The 21,585-nt window shown below is 34.7% G+C and overlaps 1 protein-coding gene and 2 non-coding genes across 3 annotated transcripts in view; all 3 read right to left on the bottom strand.

Moving 5' to 3' along the window:
* LOC148274449 (uncharacterized) overlaps window positions 1–9,339 on the bottom strand; it is a 200,213-nt gene extending 190,874 nt beyond the window's left edge. Inside the window, exons 1-2 of the mRNA XM_088237109.1 lie at window positions 9,299–9,339; window positions 8,212–8,292 (exon numbers count right to left, since the gene is read on the bottom strand). Coding sequence (XP_088093235.1) covers window positions 8,212–8,292; window positions 9,299–9,339 — 122 coding nt within the window. The remainder of the gene's footprint in view (window positions 1–8,211; window positions 8,293–9,298) is intronic.
* A 2,776-nt stretch (window positions 9,340–12,115) lies between these two features.
* Window positions 12,116–12,197, bottom strand: TRNAS-AGA (transfer RNA serine (anticodon AGA)). The gene has a single exon. It is a non-coding gene; the product is annotated as a tRNA-Ser (tRNA).
* Window positions 12,198–12,439: 242 nt separating this feature from the next.
* On the bottom strand, window positions 12,440–12,512 carry TRNAR-ACG (transfer RNA arginine (anticodon ACG)). The gene has a single exon. It is a non-coding gene; the product is annotated as a tRNA-Arg (tRNA).
* Window positions 12,513–21,585: the final 9,073 nt, after the last annotated feature.

Here is a 21,585-nt window from a genome sequence, read left to right as displayed (position 1 = left end):
TCTTTCTTCAGTTTCGCATATCAATATCAATTTTTTTTTTTTTAAACTAATTAAGCGAAAATTTAATATTTCTTTACAATCAAACCGCGAAAATAACAAAACAAATAAACTTTAAAAACTTTCATTGTACCCCTCACTGCAGTTTTGTCAGTTTGTGATCAATCAAATACACATGGTCAGCACAATCACCCTTTTCTAATTTCCCAGTATTACAGTGGAGGAATACAGTGTTAGTTCTAAATTGAGACCACGGCCGTACGCTCCAGATCCCGCATCGGAAAGGAAGAAGAACGTAGTAATACAAACAAATCAATCAAACGACACGAAACCCAAAGACATATAGGAAACATTAGAATAATTTGCCCTATACAACATGCACTCAATCAACAGATCTATAACAAATCACAGTGGAAAATCAAATCATCAAGACACTACCGGCAAAATCCTAACACAGATCCTAACACGATCCCTATCGAACTCAGGCGAAATTACTTTTCTTCATAGTACTGAATTCCTCGCAAAAACCATTTTCCTAATACCAACAGTAGAAACAATCCTATGCAAAGACCTTAATCTTCCTAACAATTTCACAGACCTTAAAGCAGACGAAACGGGTCCTAGAGCATGGTCGGCGCGTGGTTCTCTTGAGTTAGTCTACTATTTAGATTTGTAATTTACCATTTCCCTTCTATGGGACAAAAACAACACAGACGGACAAGAGTTCAGTTCAGACAACCAATGCTAGTACCCAAGTATGCATCCTTTTATCTTAAACTGATTTAGTACTCATGGTAGGCCTTTACCCAGTTCCTCCCATTTTTCTACCCATTCGCTGACAAAATGAAAAAATGCTTTGACGTTAGTTGGATTAGCCAATAAGCTTGGATTCCACATCGGCCTCGTCACCTCTGTCAAGCCGTTTAGCATGTTTTCCCTTTCAGTATCTAAAATCGGGCAATGCCATAGGATATGTTCAGCCGTCTGACGGGGCTCCCCGCAAGTACATTCAGGATCTCTTACTAGTGCGAGGTCATATAGTTTTGACCTAAACTCACCATGTCCAGACAACATCTGGACAACACAGTGATCCAAGTTAATTTTTTTAAGGCTTAGTCTTTTTCGTATGTCCGGAAAAAATGTATGCGTCCAGCGCCCCGTCAGAGATGCATCCCACCTAATTTGCCACTCGTCAATAGTTTTTTCTGTTATTCTTTTTGTCAATGGTTTTAATCTACTACCCTCTCGGTGTTGAACACTGATGTCAAAATATGTAACCAACTCACCTTTTTTTAGTAGTTTCACCGCAACAGATTCCATTACCTCTAAGTCTGCCGGAAGTTCCCCGGCCAGGACAGGTAAAGCGGCTGTGGACACAGTTCTATAAGCACCCGTGAGTGCAATAAGAGGGGCTCTTTGGCCACTCAGGAGGGTCCTGTAGACGCCACCAGAGGATGCACGATGAGCCCAAACTTTAGCAGCATATGTTAATTGTGCGACATAAGTTCCTCGGTATATTAGTCGGACCCCATTACTTTTTATTCCCCACGTTGCTCGGCTCACCCTTCGTACTTTCATAAAAAGCGAAGACGCCTTTGAGGATATCATTTTGGCATGAGCCAAAAACGATCCTTGGGTATCCAAAAGGACACCCAAGTACCTTACATCTTGGAAAAATCGTATTCCCCGCCCACCCATCCTGATTGTGGGTTTTCTTCCTCTGTCAGAGATACCCTTCACCATGAGTCCCATAGTCTTTTGCGGTGAGAATGTTAGTCTGTTCCTATTTCCCCATTCTAAAATTAGTTTAAGTGCCTCACACCCCCTAATTTCCAACTCCCTTCTACTGTCTCCTGACAAGAGAAGAAGAGCGTCGTCTGCGTAAGCCACCATATCGCTGCCTGCCGGAAAAGGTAAACGCAGCAAGTCATCAAATAGTATGTTCCATAGTGATGGCCCCAGGATAGAACCCTGTGGACAACCCATGGTCGTCGTTCTACACACGGTTATGGATCCGTGGACTACAGAGATGGATCTATCACTAAGGTAGCTCCGGATGATCCCAAAAAGTTCCTTCGGACAACCTCTGGATTTTAATTTTGTCAATACCATCGGCCACCAGGCGTTGTCAAATGCACCGGAGATATCGAGGAATATCCCACAGGCAAATCTTGCCCGGCAATCATCTCTCCATTTGCTGGCACGAAGTATAGCATCCTCCGTAGACCGGGCTCTAGTAAAACCGTACTGCTTTGGAGAGGGAGCAGAGAGCCAGCCTTCCAACCTATTTCTAATGAGATTTTCAAGAATTTTACCGAGAGCTGGGAGGAGCGTTATTGGCCTGTAAGCCTTGGGATCAGATTCCTTTTTATCCGTACCCTTTGGGATGATCCGCAGCAATCCTACTTTCCAAACTTTTGGGAATATCCCTGCTTTTAGACATAAACTCATCAGAGTTGTGAATTCACGCCTGGCAAAGTACCATACGTTTCTCACAATTTCTCCGTTAACTCTGTCAATACCAGGTGCCTTTTTTGGTCCGAGGGATTTTATGATTTTATCGATTTCACCCTCCGTGACAACAGACACCTCGATATCACTGGCACTAGGGTCAACGACGCTGATTCTTCTGACCAGAGTGTGGTACGGAGAATCATTTACTTCACAGTCTTGTGGAATCAGTGAATCTAAAAGAGCCTTCAAGGTAGACTCGATAGTGGAGGTAGTTAAATTACCAACAATCACGTTGTTCAAATATTTGTCCGACCCTTTTCCATTCTTGTTTAGTACACTGGTTAGGCTCCAAGGATCCGCGTTGCCCATCTCAGTGATCCACTTTCTCCAATTCGTTTGCTTAGCTTTTAAAATGGCAGCACGATAGGCGCGCCGCGCAATATTTACCCTATTTTTATACTGTTCGAGCACGTCTGCGGAGATCACCTTACTGAGGGCAACTCCCAACCTACGGGATGCCCTTTTGAAAGAACCTTTTAGCGAGGTTAGTTTCTCGCTCCACCAAGGTGTCTTTAACCGTCCGCTAGGTCTAGATCGACCTAAACTCGAATCAGCTGACCGGGTCACACACAAATTAAAAAAATCCCCAAGTGTGACGTCCCCTCTAGCCGCTCTAACGTCAAAGTTTAATAACTGGTCCGAAAGATCCTGACCAAATCGATACCAATCCGCAGATCTAGTCTTATAAGACCAAGTGTCCGTCCTTACCTGGCTTTGTGTTTCAATTCCAGTACCAAAAGTTATTAATCTATGATCGCTAGACATCTCACCGGCTTGAACTGTCCACCTTGTAGTGTAGGTGGCAAGGCCACCCGAAACTAGGGTAAGGTCGATGTTGCTTTCTCCACATGGACCCGAAAACGTTTTCGGTTGACCTTCCGAGTTGAGCAAGATCAATCCAGATCCCATCACAAACTCTTCCACTGCATCTTGCCTCGGTGTGCGGCACCGCACCGTGTCGAACCAGATCGCAGAACGTGCATTAAAGTCTCCCCCAATTATGAATTGGGCGTGTCGGTAAGATAGCATTACTGACTGCAGACCCCGGACATGGGGTCCAGCATGTTGGTCGTATTTCAGATATACCGAGACTACCACCAACTCAACACCTCCTAGGTCGAGGGAAATGCAAAGTCTGTAGTCATCAGACAGGTGATGCAACAGCAACGGTCTAAGAGAGCGATTCCAGATTGCTATACCTGCACCGGGGCAAGTACCTGTTTCCAAGACCGTAATATCCTCGCCCAGGTATACAGTCCTGCCTAAGACAGTGTATTGCTCCTGAATGAGAATTAAATCTAGTTTATGTGACTCGAATACCCGATGCAACTCAAGAGTCGCAGCCCTAGATCTGCCAAGATTCACCTGCCCAATTTTTAGGTTAACCTTGTCAATCCCCATAATTGGTTTGTCTTATGTATGCGTTTACAGCGGCCAGATATGCTGGGCACTCCTGTGATCCCGTTAGGTGGTCGTTGGGCTTTTTAAATCGCGTGCAGGTGGCACACTTACTTGGGCCACTCTTATTCGGGCAGCCTGTATCACCATGGCCAACACCAGCACAATATTTACACACCTCCTCTTTCTGTGTGCAATACTTGCCAACATGACCATACATTTGGCATTTGAAGCAACGGATGGCCCCAATGTAGTCTCTTGTTCTACAGCTATTCCATCCTACTATGATATGTCCCTGTTCAACAAGGACAGACCTGACCTCCGGGTGTACAGAATAAATGCAACCAACCACGGTACGGTCCCGTGGGCCAAAAAGTGCTATTCTTCTCGTAGTTTTAATAACATCCTCTTTTGAAATATTAAGACGATCTCTTAGGTTGGTCTCATACATTTGCTCCAGAAACTCATCCTCCTTTATGTCTTTGGGGACGTCATAAATGACAACCCTTGGTTGTTTCCCTTTAGGTTCAACTAGGTTGAAACCATGACTTTTCAATCTATCCGTTGCTTTCTTAATTTGACCAAGCCCGTCCTTATTAGAGGTCTCTATTAAGATTCCCGCTTGCTTTATTTTGCGGACTCGCACTGGAACAAAGCCATCTTGCTTGGGATCCAAAACTTTTTTGAGAGTGTTTTGGGTCTCTTCCGCCGTTGTTCCTTCTGGTTTCTCTGGATATATGAGAAGTGTTGGTCTAGAGGGCACAATTACTCTTTCCTTACCTTTGCCCGTTTTCAGGGCTAATGCGTATGTTCCCTTGATATTGGCACCACTTACGTTAGCAGGCTGGGTACTTCTTTCCTCCTGATTTGAGAGAATACTTAGCATTCCCTCAAGCCTCCTTCTTTCCCCTACCTCCCTCTCAAGACGAACTGCTAATTGTCCAACCGCTTCGAGAATATCCAGATTCGCTCCTTGTATACCTGCCCTCAAGTCTGAGTTCAGGCGAGCCTTCTCCATTGTTATGATCTTTTCTATGATTGCTATTCCACCTCTGACTAGTATAAGCTCTTTACAAGGAGCATTTGCAATCCCCTTGTCATCCTTTTCTTCACTCCCTTTTTCATTCTGATTCTCCCTCTCATCAATTCGCTTACTATCTTCTACTCTCACCCTGTTCTTATTGCATTCTTTCTCCCTATCAACTACCTTTTCTCTCTCCTTCGCATTTCCCCTTTCTTTCTCCCTCTCCCTATCCCTCTCCCTTCTGGTTTCCCTTCTTGCCTCCTTCTTTGACGGTGATATGGAGGGGGTTCTCTCCTTCCTCAGTCTCTTCAGGTTGATCTGCCCACCGCCATCCAGCGTTTCCGCATCTGCAGGAGGTGACCGCCTCAGGGACGTTCTTGGTGTGAAAATGTTTTGCTCATTCCCCCCACCATCATCCTCAGAAGAGGATGACATTTCAATAGAAATTTAAAGTAATATGAAAATCAATAAAAATCAAAAGTATACACTTGGTTTAAATTAAATAATAATAAAAAAATAAAAAATAAAAGTATATTTACATATATTTTAAAATTAAAGATAATACTTACATGTAGGTACAGTTCATTTTGATGTTAATTATGATTAGTTCAGCTAAATATATATATACATAATTATAGTTTATAAGTACTTACCACTGTTTCCTGTTCGGGAGTAAGTCTAATATGAAAGGTATGTTGATTGATATCAAATAAAAATAAGTAATTAAAATTAAAAAAATAAAAAAATATATATATATATATAATAATAATAATAATAATAAAATAAAAAAAAATTATAAAAAAAAAAAAAATATGTACATTCACATATATTTTAAAATTAAAGATAATACTGACATGTAGGTACAGTTTATTTTGATGTTAATTATTAGTTCAGCTAAATAATTATAGTTTATAAGTACTTACCACTGTTTCCTGTTCGGGAGTAAGTCTAATAAGAAAGGCATGTTGATTGATATCGAATAAAAATAAGTAATTAAATTATTTAAAAAATAAAATAAAAAAAATTGAGTAAATGTAAATAAATAAAAAGGAAGCTTAACGAATATGAAAATTATTTTACGAAATTTTTAATGATTTCGAATGGCTCAAAATTTAAGAAATCAATGTAATATTTACTTTAAAACTGCTGTTTAGATGTACTTTAATAATGCAATAAGTTTAAATAAGCATCTTACTTAAAACTATTTACTATAATAAACAGATATTCATAAAATACAACTGAACGCCTCACGTAGTAACTCGGCTTTCTTCGCAACGAGAATCGGCGAGGCGAAGTAAGTATCATGTAGGGGTGTACCCACATTTACACATTACGCTCGGCTTAGCTCGTGTTCCCTCGGCTTTACTCGGCACAAGGTACTGGGCGAGTCTAAGTTTGCTGTCGGAGGTGTGTACCCACTTGATAATAAGTTTTATGAAGACACTAAAATCACTAAAAACACTAAGAGAATATCCTAAAACACAAAAACCAATAACCCGAGCGTGCACAGCAGAAAGAACTGGACCGGGTAGTGGGAATAATTGTTTAAAACTAGCACTATATAAAATTAGAGAACGGTTTTTTTTGCGAGAGCAAAATAATAAGTTTTATGATAACACTAAAATAACTAAAAACACTAAAAGATTACACTAAAACACAAAACAAATAACACCAGCGTGCGCGGCAGAAAAAACTGGACCGTGTAGTGGGGATAATTGTTTAAAATTAGCACTATAGAAAATTAGAGAACGGTTTTTTGCGTGAGCGGCATAAAGTTGTGGCGGTTTAAACGGCTGTTTGAACTGGCCTCTGCGGATAATGTGGATCTATTTGTCTGTACATATCGGCAGTTTAGCAGCTATCGGCTTTCTTTTTATTAACTTCTAACTTATATTTACAGTCGGCATACGTGGTGTGTAAAACAGTTCGTAAAGAAATGCAGACTACAATTGACAAATAAATACATAAATATGGGCAACTCAATTGTTCATTCCATTTAAGTGTATGCCATCTTCTAAAATATTTTCTTTAAACCCATTTTTTTTAATAGTCTAATTTTAATTATCTTGTTTGATAAGTTTTTTTCAGCTAAATGTTATTTATGATATTACTGCCTATTTTTTGTGTACAAACGCATACTACCAACTCAGCACCACGCGAAGGAACTGATAAAAGGTTACTCGCAGAGTTTTGCTCCTGACCTAATAAAGCTAAGCCGAAATCAAGCGAGGGTTATCACTAGAGCCCTTACGGGGCACTGCCGATTGAACAAACACCTTGCTAGAATGAACTTTTTCGAAACTTCTAGATGTAGGTTCTGCTGTGCAGATGACGAAACGCCTATACACATTATATGTGTATGTGATGCTTTACATCATTAAATGAGCCTCATCCTCGGGGTGGTTTAGATTAAACTTGTTAAATCTGAAGATGCTGAAGAGCACGCCCCCTACCTAATAGCCCGATACTTTGCGAAACTGAGCATGGAGGGGGAGACTTAGCAAAATGTAAACTCTCGCCTTTCACTCGGCAGCCAGGCTCTTTATAGACCTGTGCTTGGAGGGCGATTCACGGTGACCCGTCACAATAGATCTTCACAGGTCGCAGTGACGTCAGGAGCTTGCATAGCACTGACCTCCACCACTAAAAATAATAATACTACCACTACCAACCGTAATCGACCAATGTGTAAATGCTCCTTTGTGCGTAAAAAGACGAAATAAATCAAATGAAATAAAAACATTTCATAGCTTTTTAAACGTATGCACGCTTTTTCAGGGCCAGAACGCGAAACTTCAGAGGAACATTCCTCATGGTAAGCTTTAAAAAAAATCCTTTTAATTTTTTTTCCAAAGAGTCACTAAAAAAAATGTAAAATCAAAATGTAGAAAATCATTAATTTCTCGGACAAGCAGTTCCTCCACAAACCCCTACCCATGTCCTACCCAGCTACTTCCCTTGTCTGCGTCTGGTGCGTATCGTTCGTTGGTCAAATACGTTTTTATCGCAATTTATTTTTGTCGGGGAGGGGTACGGGTTTGCGGAAGAGATTCTAGTCCGAGAAGTTAAAGATTACTCCATTTTGAAATCATAAAAAAAATAAAGATTTCAATGACTTTTTGGAAAAATTTTGTTATGATTTTTTTTTAAAAGCTTACTATGAGGAATGCTCCTCTGAAATTTCGCGGTCTGGCCCTGAAAAACATATATATATATATATATAAAAAAAAGATTTTTATGAATATTATGAAAATTATTAATAAATACAATAAACATACTTATGCCCATTGAGTGCAGCATGGTGTAGCGGTGTGTATCCACTGCCATCTTGTACGTTGGCACCGGGACCTCTTCTTAAACTGGAAAAAATAAGAAAAAATGTAAAAGTCAAAATGTTGCGTTTTTATCACTATTTTGAACACAATTGGTAGATTTTTTTAAAGGGAACTTTTTTTTTTTCTTTCTTGTGTTGAGCACATTGAATTTGCGCCTACATATATTCCAGCTGAATCATCATCATCATTCCATGTCCGCTCCCTAGTTGGAGCATATGGTATCCACAAAGAGCCTCCGTGCATCTCTATCGGCTGCGAGCTCCTCCTTTCTCGTCCTGAAGTTCTGACATAAACTGCTGGCGAAGTCAGCAATGGACGTCCAGGTCGTCGAGAACTTGATGCCTTGTAAAGTAGGCAAGCGTGGTTAAGGCTCTTAGGAGGCATCTGCAGCACCTACATGGCCAAGCCAACCGCATCGCCTCCACTTGACGACAGCTGTCAACGGAGTTTGCTACGTCCGTTCTCTTATTACTTCATTCCTCACAAAGTGAAACCGCACACCGAAATTTCTTTTTAGACACCTGTTTTAAAATTTAGAATTTTGCTGTTTTGGGCCCTAGTGAGGTGCCACGATTCACATCCGTAGAGAATAGGTGTTATGCAGGCGATATATAGGCGGCATTTTGTTTTCACTGAGTAAATATCCGATCTCCAGACAGCCTTCATACTGTTGAATGTGGCGCCTCCAACTCCTAACCGCATTCCCAGTTCTTTTTGAAAACTGTCATTTTCTGTAATATATATTTTCCCCCCAGGTATTTGAAACTCTTAACCCTTTTGATAGTTTAGACTGATTAAGGGGATTTCAGAGTGAATCAGCTGTCAATAAAAGGCGTGGAGCCGTTCACGCTCTCTTTCAGCAAATTCTCTTACCATTTTAGTTACTTGATTTGAAACGATTTTTTTTAATTTAAGAAAACACATATTAAAAAAAAAATTAAGCGAAAAAAATCCCAGCCCACCGTCAAAAGACCTATTAGGCGACCCGTATATCGGGGACAATGCAGCCCCTTCCAAACCCACGACTTACCATAGACCATGGGGGTGAGAGGGCAACCCTCGGAACCCCATCACGCCACTTCTAGACAAATATTTTTAATGATTCTTATTTTTATTTAATTATAAATATACCAGTAAAGTGATTAAGTGAAAATTTTATTCAGTTATAAGTTACAATAAAATATCAAGATTTCAAAACAAATGATCGGCTAATTTATATAACAAAAAACAAACAGCCCACACTTCAACAACGCCGAAGTATCATCGAATAGTATAATCGTAGAGTATAGATGTATAGTATATACTCTAAGAGTAAAACATTATTTTTTATTCATATAGTAATATTATAGGGTTTTGGATAAATGGCAATTGTTGCAATTGTATATTTATAGAGTTACGAATATAGTGTATGTAACGGTAAATACAAACAAATAAACAAACCATCGCGTAGTTTCCCCGTGGGGTAAGCAGAGAGGATAAAACGCAATATCACTCTGTCTTTGCATACAAACCTAGCTTCCTCTACATTCATACATCTTCTCATGCACGCACGCTGATTATTCTCACTCTTGACATGTCCATCTTCAAGTATCTGATGGACTTGATCGTGCCATGTCTTTCTCGGTTTTTCTCGTTTTCTGCATACATCAACATTCGCATCGTACATCCTTTTAGCCGTTCTTTCGCTGTCCATTCGCTCTACATGTCCAAACCGACGCAGCACCCCTTTCTTGATTCTGTCGATAATGCATGTCTCAGCCTTACATAGTTCACGGATCTCGATATTTGTGCACCTATCATACATCGTTTTACCACACCACTTTTATTATATCACAATTATTATGCTCGGGAATCGGATTGTGGTCCCGTGGCTAGTGTTGTGGAATCACGGGCCAGAGACCCGAGGCTCAAATCCCACTCTACCCTAATTTGATTTCCATTTTCTAATAGTAAGTTATTTACAACTCGTTGAAAATGGCCACCAAAATTGAAATATTTGTGTAAATTATAAGAACGCTTATATTTCTTTTTTATAAAAAAAAAAATCCCAAAAGGAAATTGCCTAAACTCTGACATTGCCCAAGCTCTAAATTCGGGCAATGAACTTGCAGGTTTTTGGAACCCAAAATATTAAATGTATTGCCTCAATAAACATTAAAAAACTATGACCTCGATTTAATAGCTCTACAGAAAATTTGTACAAAAAATGTTTTCTTGCGCGCGGTTAAAATTAGAGCATATAATTGTGCGGCAATGTTTCTTGAAAATGTACGAAAAAAAAAAAAATATTTTGATAAAAACGAACTACTTTGAACGACGGCGACGTCACTAGTCTATATGAATAACCAATGATAAGAGATTATGGAAGATATCCGGTATGCTCACCGTCAACGGACCAATGGGCAGAACTGATCGAGAATAAGCGGAAGAGAACCTCTGACGTCACATGCGGACAGAAATAAAAAAGTTTTAAAAATCATAGCGCTGATAAAACGACGTTTAATAATTCAAAAAAAGACATTTGGCGTAGTTTCTATTAACAAAATAAAAAAACCACTGAACTTCCTCGTATAATAAATTGTTAAAAAAATGGTTGGTGGGTTTGGGTAGAGAAGTCAGAAGAATTAATTAGCAATAGTGTACAGATAATAAATACAGTATTATTATAATGGATTACGCATAAAGCGCCATTTTCGTAATTTAATACCTCAAGGACGCTTTACAAAGTGATTCTATAGACAAATCAATTGAATTGAAACTTTTGAATTTGATAGCACGTAGTCATGTTTCTAATTTTTTTTTTTAATATGCCAATACATTATCTTGCTCATACCTACCGATCATTGTGATTTCTGATGTGACGGGGTTTATTGTACAAGCTGTATATGTTCAAAAAAAAGTTAAAGAAAAATATTTTGTTGAGTACCATGTGAGAAAATAAAACTGAGATAAAAAAAACATATAAATTAAAATAAAAACAATAATAAAGAACAAGTGGGTCTATTTTTAAGTGGGTATTTACATATTACAATGCGAGTGATATATTCAACATGAATAATAATAAATTCAAAAAGGAAATCAGCAACAGCATGCAGGCATTGTCATCGTGGGTTAGTAGTGAAAAGAAAATACAATATTATTTTTAATTTAAAAATCTACGAACATTTCATTTATGGTTTTCCAAATTCTATTACTGTATAGTAGTAATAACTTTATTTATGACGCATTATGTACATTGTTAATTATAGGTTTGAAATATTTTTTAGTCAAGTATTAAGGATATTTTATATTAAAACCATATTATTGTATATATGACTGTAGATTTCAATAAATAAATAAATAAAAAAATATTTAAAGATTTATTAAAAAATACCACAAAAAATATTTTGAGTTTGTTCAAATATTCAAGGACTGGATTCAACTTCTCGGGGAGCTGTTAATATTAACATATTACAATAGAGAAAAAGAACATTTTAGAGAAGGTAATGACAGGTCATAAGCCCTGTAGATGCCTAGATTTCTATTTTACATTCTCTAAAATGTTCTTTATCTCTGTTGTAATATGTTAACATATTAAAAAAATTTGAAAGCTACCAGACAGTTTATCTGCGGTAACGAGTTACAAATAAATAAATATGAACCAAGGAAATATGTTTATCTCTTTTAAACATTAACGAATGCGTATCGTGAAATGCTTTCTCTTTTCTTTTTTATCTAATTGTTAAGAGCAACACAATATTTGGCATTAAATAATTACAGATATAGCTAGTATTGTAATCAAAACTAAATAACACGTGACACCATTTTAATTCCTGTAAACGTACACAATTTTTTCATAAAAAAAAATCGCAGTCGGTAGGATTCGAACCTACGCTCCCAGAGGGAATCTGATTTCTAGTCAGACGCCTTAACCGCTCGGCCACGACTGCCACGAGGAGATCGAGACTAAATTACACCGTGTTGATATGACTGTATAGAATGTTGTATATTATAAACAGCTGCGCTGACTACAAATAGATCAAATAATAATGTGAACGTAAGGTAAACTATCTTATAATTTTGGAGGCGGCAATAAAAAAAAATCTATAATTATTTTTACAACACTGATTAAGAAAATTTAACAGTTCCAATTAAAAAAAAAAAAAAGTGTATGTATAAAAAAATTCAATTTCGATCCTGCCAGGATTCGAACCTGGAATCTTCTGATCCGTAGTCAGACGCGTTATCCGTTGCGCCACAGGACCACGACCTCATGGTTTCAAATTAACATTTAAAACTAGTTTAGTTCTCAGATCTGATTGCAACAACTGCAAGAAAAAGTGACCCACTAATCTACATAGTTTTTATCGTAGCGCGATATAATACACAAGCAAGATTTATCTTCCGCCGTTAGATAAATTAATCAAAACGATATACCTATAACTCATACATAATGATATTATGCAACAATTTTATAACGACCATAACAAATAATAGTTAAAATAATGAGCGAATCTTTTTTTTAAATATCAACGTCAATTTTTCCTGAATGCTGTCTATATGCGATATTTTGGTGAATGTGCGGTAAAACTATAACGAATGTCTAGATACGTTGTTCTGTTTGTTTTGTTTATTTCCTTATATCGTGTGTATCACAAGATATTACGATTAATAAAAATGTATCATTATTATGCAAAGCTAAGACAAGCATTGTCGACAAAAGTTAGAATCAGTCATGAATTTTTTAAATTACGATTATTTACTAAAAACATTAAATTTGTTAAAACTAAACGAACTTAATAAAATTACAGACCTTTTAAATTTATTCAAAATTGTAAATTCAATATGGGATTGCCCTGAACTATAATCTCTCATCAACTTCAGGGTGCCTGGAAGAATGACTAGACAGGTGCCACCGTTTTGTAGCAACAATTCACGGACAGTGTATACTTGTAATGCCGTATTAAACAGACTTCATGAACTCGGCAATAGTTATTCCCACGTATCTGATATATTTAGTGTACGGTATTGTTCCTTTCAAAGATGGTAAATTGTAATTATATTTATTTATTCATGCATTTCATAATGTATACAGTTTTTTGTTCACTTTGCCCAGCTGTATGAAACAGTACTAATGATTTTCTTGTTATATTTCTTTAAAATATTTTATTCTTTAATTTTGTTTTTTTACATTTATTCTTGAATTGTTTAAACTTTCTACTGAATATGTTATATAATTTTTAGGTTTAATTTTTTTTATAAATCTTGGGTAAAAAGAAATTTATGTTTTTAAAAAAAAAAATATTTAGCCAAATATGTTAGTATTATAAATTTTTGTAAAAGGCAGATTTGCCGTTTATGTTGATAAAAAAAAATTATAAAAAAAAAATCAACTCTTAAAAGACTGTGCTAAAAATTCCTCTGGAAACGGTGCTGTAACGACATGTTACATAAAGCAACATAAAGTTAACCACCGTGTAACGTTCACTATTTTGCCTATGTTTGAACATCCATTTTTCTTCAATTTTCCCGTTTGTTGATTTAAGTGAAGTTAAAGAGCCGAAACCTTTATTTTTGTGAAGAGATTCACCTGACTGAATTATTTCACATACTAGGCAACGCCTGACAGGTCATAAGCCCTGCAAATGCCTAGACTTTCATGTTATTTTTTCTAAGTTCTCCATCCCTGTTGTAATTTGTTAATCTTAATGACTCCCGAGGTGGTGAAATCTTGTCCTTTGTCTACAAACATTTTGGCAAATTCAAATATTGTAATAAAGTTAACCCTCCTATAACGCGGTTTCCATATAACGCGTTTTTCGTACAAGACAACATTCCAACAACGTAAACTTTATCTCTATCGCTCCATATAAGATCATTTGGCAGAATTACAAAATAAAACCACTTTCAAAAACCAAGATGTAAATTTGGAAAGTGAATAGGATTATCGGCCGATTGAAAAAAGGTTAGGTTAATAATACATGACGACAGTGATGATTAATGAAAATCATATGATATGTATTAAGTTTTTTGTAAGAAACAATTTTTTTTTGTTTATAATTTGACTATATTATAAACTACGTATCATATTTTATTAACCTACTCTAAAATATGAAAAAATACAAATAATATTCATTAACGTTTGTATTCTGTTTGTTTACAAATTTATTTATTAAGCGTATCCTTAAAAACCTGGACATTGAGGATGAAATTTGTAAGTATGTGTGTAATGCAAAACAAAGCGGTCTGGTTTATGTTCATTTAATTATATTTCATTATTTCTGAAATTCGCTTAGCGCGGTTTCCATATAACGCGGTACGAATTAATCGCGTTATAGGAGGGTTGACTGTATTTTGAAGAACAGGTACTCAAAAACAAAATATTTTAATAAAATAAATGAAACAACTTTGTTTTTAATCACTAATTTTTATTTTCCACCGACCGGTTTCAAAGCAAACAATGTTCTTCGTCAAGGTTTAAGTAACTAAGTTAGAAATTAAAAAATCGATTCGTAATAAGAAAATAATTATTAATAACCAAATAAACAATATTTCTTTTAGTCCTCTCCTGCCTTACTTCGAAAATAATGATATCAAATTACCACCCGCGTAAGGAAAAAACGACTTGATTTATTGAGTCCACGTGTAGCATTTAGTGAACATGATAAAAATAAAATAGGAATCAATTCATTAATTACGTAAACCTTGACGAAAAAGCTCGTTTGCTTTGAAACCGGTCAGTGGAAAATAAAAATTAGTGGTTAAAAACAAAGTTGTTTTATTTATTTTATTATAATGAATAACCACAAAGTTAGTGCTACAAATATAAACTTTGTACAAAATATTTTATTTATTTATTTAAAACTTCAAGTACCTACAAAGAATAAGTACTTTAGCGGACTTTTTGCTAAAAGCAATATCTTCCAGCCGACCAAAAAACAAACTGGTCAAAAGAAGAGATTGGTCAAAATTTTGTACTAAAAAAACATAAATATTTATTAAAAGATACATACATATATGTTAAAATAAAATATTAAAAAAAAAAAATAATAAAAATAACAGCTGTTTAATTGGGCGATAAGGCTTGCACATATGAACATTAATATTTATATATTTATTTTTTTTAAGTACATTATGTTAAACGTATTAAATGATAAGAAAAATGTGGGATCAGATAATGAGTTTGGAAGGAGAGCGAAAGAGGAACCAAGGAAAGAAAAAGGGATAAAAAAAATACATTTGAGAAAAAAAAGCAGTAAAAACTCAAGGAGTTCAGGATTCTGGGGATATTTAACAATGTTTCAGGCGTTTCTTGAAGGTGGCTAGAGAAGGTGCATTTTTTATATGAATGGGTAGCTCATTCCAAAGTCTAGCGGCTTGGAGGGAATAGGAATAGCTGAAAAATAATGCGCTATGTCGAGGAATGGAAAGTGTTATCTCCTGAGAAGAGCGAAGCGAAAGACCATGATCAGAAAGGTAAATGAAATTCTCAGCAAGATATACATAGGTATACATAAGTTCTGTTGAATAATCTATTTTCCCAAATTTATAAAAATAATCACATAATTAAGGTTTGTTATAGCAAAACACGACTTCATTACAAAGTTTTCTTTTCTATGTAGACTCGTGTGACATAGTTACACAAAAGTGATAAAGGAGGTGCTGCGATGGTAAGGAGATGTAGAGCGAATGGACAGCGAAAGAACGGCTATAAAAAAAACGATACGAATTTTGATAAATACAGAAAATGAGAAAGACATGGCATGACCATTTTTTGATTAAGAAGAATGATAAAGCAAAATTTCACTACAGCCAGATCCCGCACAAAACATTTGGGCATACTTAAAATATTATTGAACAGTAAAAGTACCTAGTGAAATAGAACTAAAAAAAAACAACACAAAAGTAATTTGCTGCATTTCCTGCAGTGAGATATGACAGTATGATCTCATAGCATGAAGTATAAACGGTGACAATGGTCAATTCGCAAACGAAAACTTCCGGTCAAGCAGTATTGTATTTATTGTAAAAACAGAGTGATTACAAAACGTTATATCCACTTCTGATAGGACAAAAATCGAAACTAATTTAAAATCCATTCAAATAATCATTCAACTTATTTTAGTTCGTAGTCTTGTAATCCAGCTTGAAATATTGCGTACACAAAAGCGAAGGAATTATAACAAATTTTCTATTTTTTTTTGTACAATCCGGCTCGAAGGACCATAAAAATATTACATATTATTGTTATATATATATATTCAATATTTGCGTTCTTATGATATACCTAAATATTTAATTTTGAGGGCCAACTTCAACGAGTTGTAAATAACGCAATATTAGAAAATGGGAATCAAGTTGGGTTAGAGTGGGATTCGAGCCACGGACCTTTAAGCCGGGAGTACGATACACTAGCCACGGGACCACCACCCGATAATATAAATAAACATTTTTTAGCTTAGAGTTTATTCAGATTTTTTTATTATGAATTACAATTTTATTAATGTTCAAAGCATTAACTTTGTGGTCAAACATTTCAATTAATGTTAGTGAATATTTGTAATTAACCAGTTACCGACTTTTAATTTCTACCGGTTTTGGGACGTACCCGTCTATTCGCCAGGACACTCACTACACCAACATGGAAATACTATCGTAAAAACTTTGTATACTACGGTGATTTTAAAGGTGAAATTTTGTTTCAGTATTTGGATGTTGGTGCCCCACACTCCGCCTTTGACAGAGCGGCAGTTAATCTGTTAAGAAATCCGGCTCAAAGAACTAAAATATTTATTAAAAAAAACTGAGAACCATAATTTGTGATTAGCACTATCAATGGATGGTAATTATTAGCGATGAGTCTAGTATTACACAAAGGTTATGTTATACGAGTATGTTTGATTTTCAATATTTATATTTTGCTAGACTGCTGTTTGGCTGACTCTAAACATACATAATAAAACATAGAAAAATAACAAAGGCCAATCTGTAGCGTGTCCGTTGACGGTTGTTCGTGCGTTAGCGAAATTGAGAAGGTGTGGTGTCCGGTAATCTGACACAATGTGTGACCTTAATTCAACCCAAATTGTCGAGAATTTCAACCCATCCGCAAAAACGCGATTTAAGCAACAGACAAAGAAAAAAAAGTAAGTTTTACGAACAAAAAGTGATTTCGTATGTTTCAGTAAAAACTGAGAACGGAGAATTCAAAGGTACATAGAATGTACAATAATTACAAATAGCCATAAGCGCTTTCATCTTTTGACATTTTCATACAAGACCCAACACGCCTTTTTAGTCGGTTGATTTAATTCAGTACGTTTATTTTTCAGTATTTTTCAGTATGTTTACTGCATATTCAATTTCGAACTTAATATGTTTATATTAAGACAAATTTCGAGTAAGGTTTTTCGTTTAACGAATTGTAAAAGAAAATATCTTTAATAAAAATATTAAAGCTTACTAAGTATAATTATTTGTATGTAGGTTAGATGAAAAATAAGTATAAAATACTTATTGAAGAAATGTGTTTTTTTAGGGTTTTCGAATTCATGATTTTACATTAATATAAAAATATCCACCTTAAAACAGGCTGAGCCATGTTAGATTTGATTTTATTTCTCTATATAAATGATAATCGTGAACACACCCTTTTAAGTAAACAAAAAAATGTATGTTAAATTACAATACGTGTAAATAAATTTTTTAAATACATTTTGTTACAAGCTTAATAATCAGTGGACAGATTACCGCGTCTGATAAAAAGTAAGTACACCGTACAATTTTGCCATTATAAAAGGTTTTTTTTGTTCGCACTATTAACAAAATTAAGTAAACATATATTAAATAAAAACAATCATTTTGAAGGCATTTCTGTTTAAAAATAAACTAAATTTTATTAACTAAAATATAATTACTTTTCGACCGGCAGATTACGCCACTTAAAATTTAGACCAGACTTTGGTACATTGATTCTCATATAAAGTAGTTTAAATTATTTTAAGATAATAAATTGAAAATTAAAACTGTGGCAGCAATATCTTAAATTTTTGCTTTTAAAAAGAAATACAAGCGTTTTAAAATACATAAATTTTGTGGCATTTTTCTTAAATTCTACGTGAAATAATGCCTTCACTAATAGCTTTAAAAAATAAAACTGATAAAACATTTTAGTTCTTTACGGAATTATATATTTAAAATTATAATATTTTTTGAAGGATGTTTTGGTTGTAAATATTTGATATCTACAGTTTTTCAGCAACATTTAAAAGTCATTTAACGGCCGATATGAGCATTAACATTTTGCTAAAAGTGTACCGTGAAAATTAAAAACTTCACATAGAATCAAAAAAAAATACCGCAAAATTCATTTAATTAAAAATGCTTGTATTTCTTTTAAAAAACAAAAAAATTAAGATTTTGGTGCCACAGTTTTAATTTTCAATTTGTTATCTTTAAATTATTTGAACTACATTCAAGATAAGTCTTTATATTTAATACCAAGTGTTTCTGGTTCATATGTCAATACTAGAAGTACACATTGGTCATACATTCTGCGTTTGATACTTTGAGGAATGTTGCTGTCGAATAATTTCTTCAGATTGCCATTTAATTCTCCTCTGAAGCTCAGTGGTCTGGTTATCTCTGGAGAGTAAATGTTTTCGCCGAGATACTCATACTCATTTACTTCTTCCATTAGCAGATTGTTAATATCTACAGCACCGCCGAGGATCGATTTGTCATTAATTTAGTCTTGCTTGAGTTTATAGGAGTTCCACTTTTTTGTCTCTTCTGCAATCTCTTTTCACATGACACGCGCTTCATCCAGATCAATACGATGTCGTCTGCGAATTTTAAATTGGTTATAAGGAGTACCAATAAACACCACAGTCATTTTGTTTATAATTATTGTCTTGACCTTTCCCTTACTGTGCCAAAAACAACTGCGCGTTACGGTGCTGTGTAATCATTATACATGCAAAAACGCGAGATTTTTTATTGGAAAAATTGAATATTCATAGGCAATTGCTTTAATAATTTTTATTTTTATTTATTCATATTTTTCGCTTACAAACTATAATTAATAATAAAAATAATGTGACCTCTCTGGGTGTTATGTATAGTTGGAATCAAAAGTGATAATATTTTTTATCTTATTCCTAAAAAAACAGTAATAAACTATTAAAAGTAACCGCCCTTGACGAAATTCTAAAAGAACTACCAACTGGCGTCCGGCAGAAGTACTGAAAACTTTGAAGTTAGCGCGTGTGACGCGTGAAATTGTCTCTCTCGCTCCCGAATATACCTGTAGTATCGAGAGTGAGACGTAAAGATTGTGTAAGACAATTATATATTCGGTACATTTTTACTTCATACTCCGCAACATGCGACACATTAGTAAACTTTCTATTGTATTGGTGATTTATCTCCGATTATTGAAAAAACGCCTTTTCTGTTCGCAATAAGTAATAACTGTTTAATATTGTCAACTTATTTTTAAATATAAGGTATAAATTTATTTTTTTGGTACACTTACATTTATTTATTTGAAAAATTAGCGCTTTCATCCTCTAATGGGCATCTTCTATCATTACAATACCGAGAACACGTACGATGTTTGCTCGGAGACACTTTTCATATATAGCTCCAAGAGTGTTCAACGTCTTGGATGAACATATTAAGTTCTCCAAAACAACGTCTATATTTCAGATGAAGATCCATAATTGGATTGTATCGAAGGGTAGAGACCACTGTATGAGATTGCTCCGGGAATAAATATATAACATCTCCGCTGTCTTCATTATTATCCAAATACGTATTTGTGTATATCATCACTGTCATACGTATTATTATATAAATTTTCTATATTCCATTTTTCGACGTGTATAAATTTTTATTATTTATATTTTTCTATTATTATTTCGTTTATTGTTTTGATTATTTTGCAAATCGTTTTGATTACTTGTATATTGTTTTAATATGTAAATAAATATTTTTGATTTATATATCGAAGAGTCCCGACTTCACGAAATTTTCTAAGAAGTCAGGACATAAAAAACATATAATTGTGTCCATGTAAAATTGTGTAAATTTGGACATTAAATAAATAAATAAATAAAAAATTGAATTTCATCAAGAATTGTCTATAAATAACTTACATGGAATGATTATATTATGCATTATATGCAGTTCTGTATGTAGGCACATAATAAATGTACACTGTATGGTCAACTATAGTTGTATTATATATTATAATGTGCAACTGTGTGACCAATATTCAAAAGTTGATATATTTTGAATAATATGTATTACATTTACATTTCTAGTAATATTATAAGTTTTGTATGATTAGTTATTTAATGTTATGTATAATTTTTATGTGACAACATTTACAATAACAATATCATGTGGAAGCCTCTACTTGGACTTTATGAGATGTATTTATGGTATAATTGTATCGTTAAAATTTATAAATGTCTGTTGGCTTTCCAATGAAATAAAATAAAATAAATACATAAATTAATTGTTTAATCAAAAATTATTTTAACCGATACGTAAATGAATAACGGAGGAATACCAAAAATCTTAACCCAGAATTTATTATGTTTACTACTCTGAGATACTCAAGTTATTGCGTATCTGCAATTTGTACCGCAATTTGTACCGACTACACATCACCGAGAAGGGAGAGTTAAGCTGCTTATGGACAAATGTATAATTAGACAAACAAATTATTTTAATTTCAACAAATTTAAGCGTGTTCATCTACCGCTAAAAAGACTCTCCCATTTCTATCGTGCTTCGAAACCATTATTCAAGTCATCCAATTAAATATTAGTTCTAGAAGGCATTTCTTCAATTCGACGTGAATTATTGCACCGTTTTCGTACGTTATTTTTAGAGCAATGGCGGTTACCAAATTATTCCTAGGAATTTTAATACTCAAATGAACTACATGATCGGTCATATTTCATACTTTCACCAGGCCGACAGTATGTAGATAAAAAAAACGGTAAATTACAATTTTAAAATTACCCGTTTTCGGATTTTTATTGTAACTTTTTAAAATATCAGATTAAATGTTAAAAAAAATAATGATTTCAATCAACTAGTTTCATAACAACCAGGCATATAATTTCAATCGAAGAAAATAATTGGTCAACCGATGAATAAAACGATTCGCCTACAGTCTGTAATAAACGCCGCAGCGAGACTTATTTTTGGAATACCTAAGTTTAGTTCTATCACTCCACTACTTTTGTTATTACACTGGCTACGTTTTCCACAGAAGGTGGAATGCTAATCACATCACAACTTTGCCCCGGAATTTAAAAAAAG

This window comes from Micrasema longulum, unplaced genomic scaffold, assembly GCF_059751315.1.
Source record: "Micrasema longulum isolate JH-2025_06_02 unplaced genomic scaffold, ASM5975131v1 h1tg001645l, whole genome shotgun sequence".
Classification (NCBI taxonomy): domain Eukaryota; kingdom Metazoa; phylum Arthropoda; class Insecta; order Trichoptera; family Brachycentridae; genus Micrasema; species Micrasema longulum.
The sequence above is the reverse complement of the archived record's forward strand: the minus strand, read 5'-3'. Positions and strand labels throughout refer to the sequence as shown.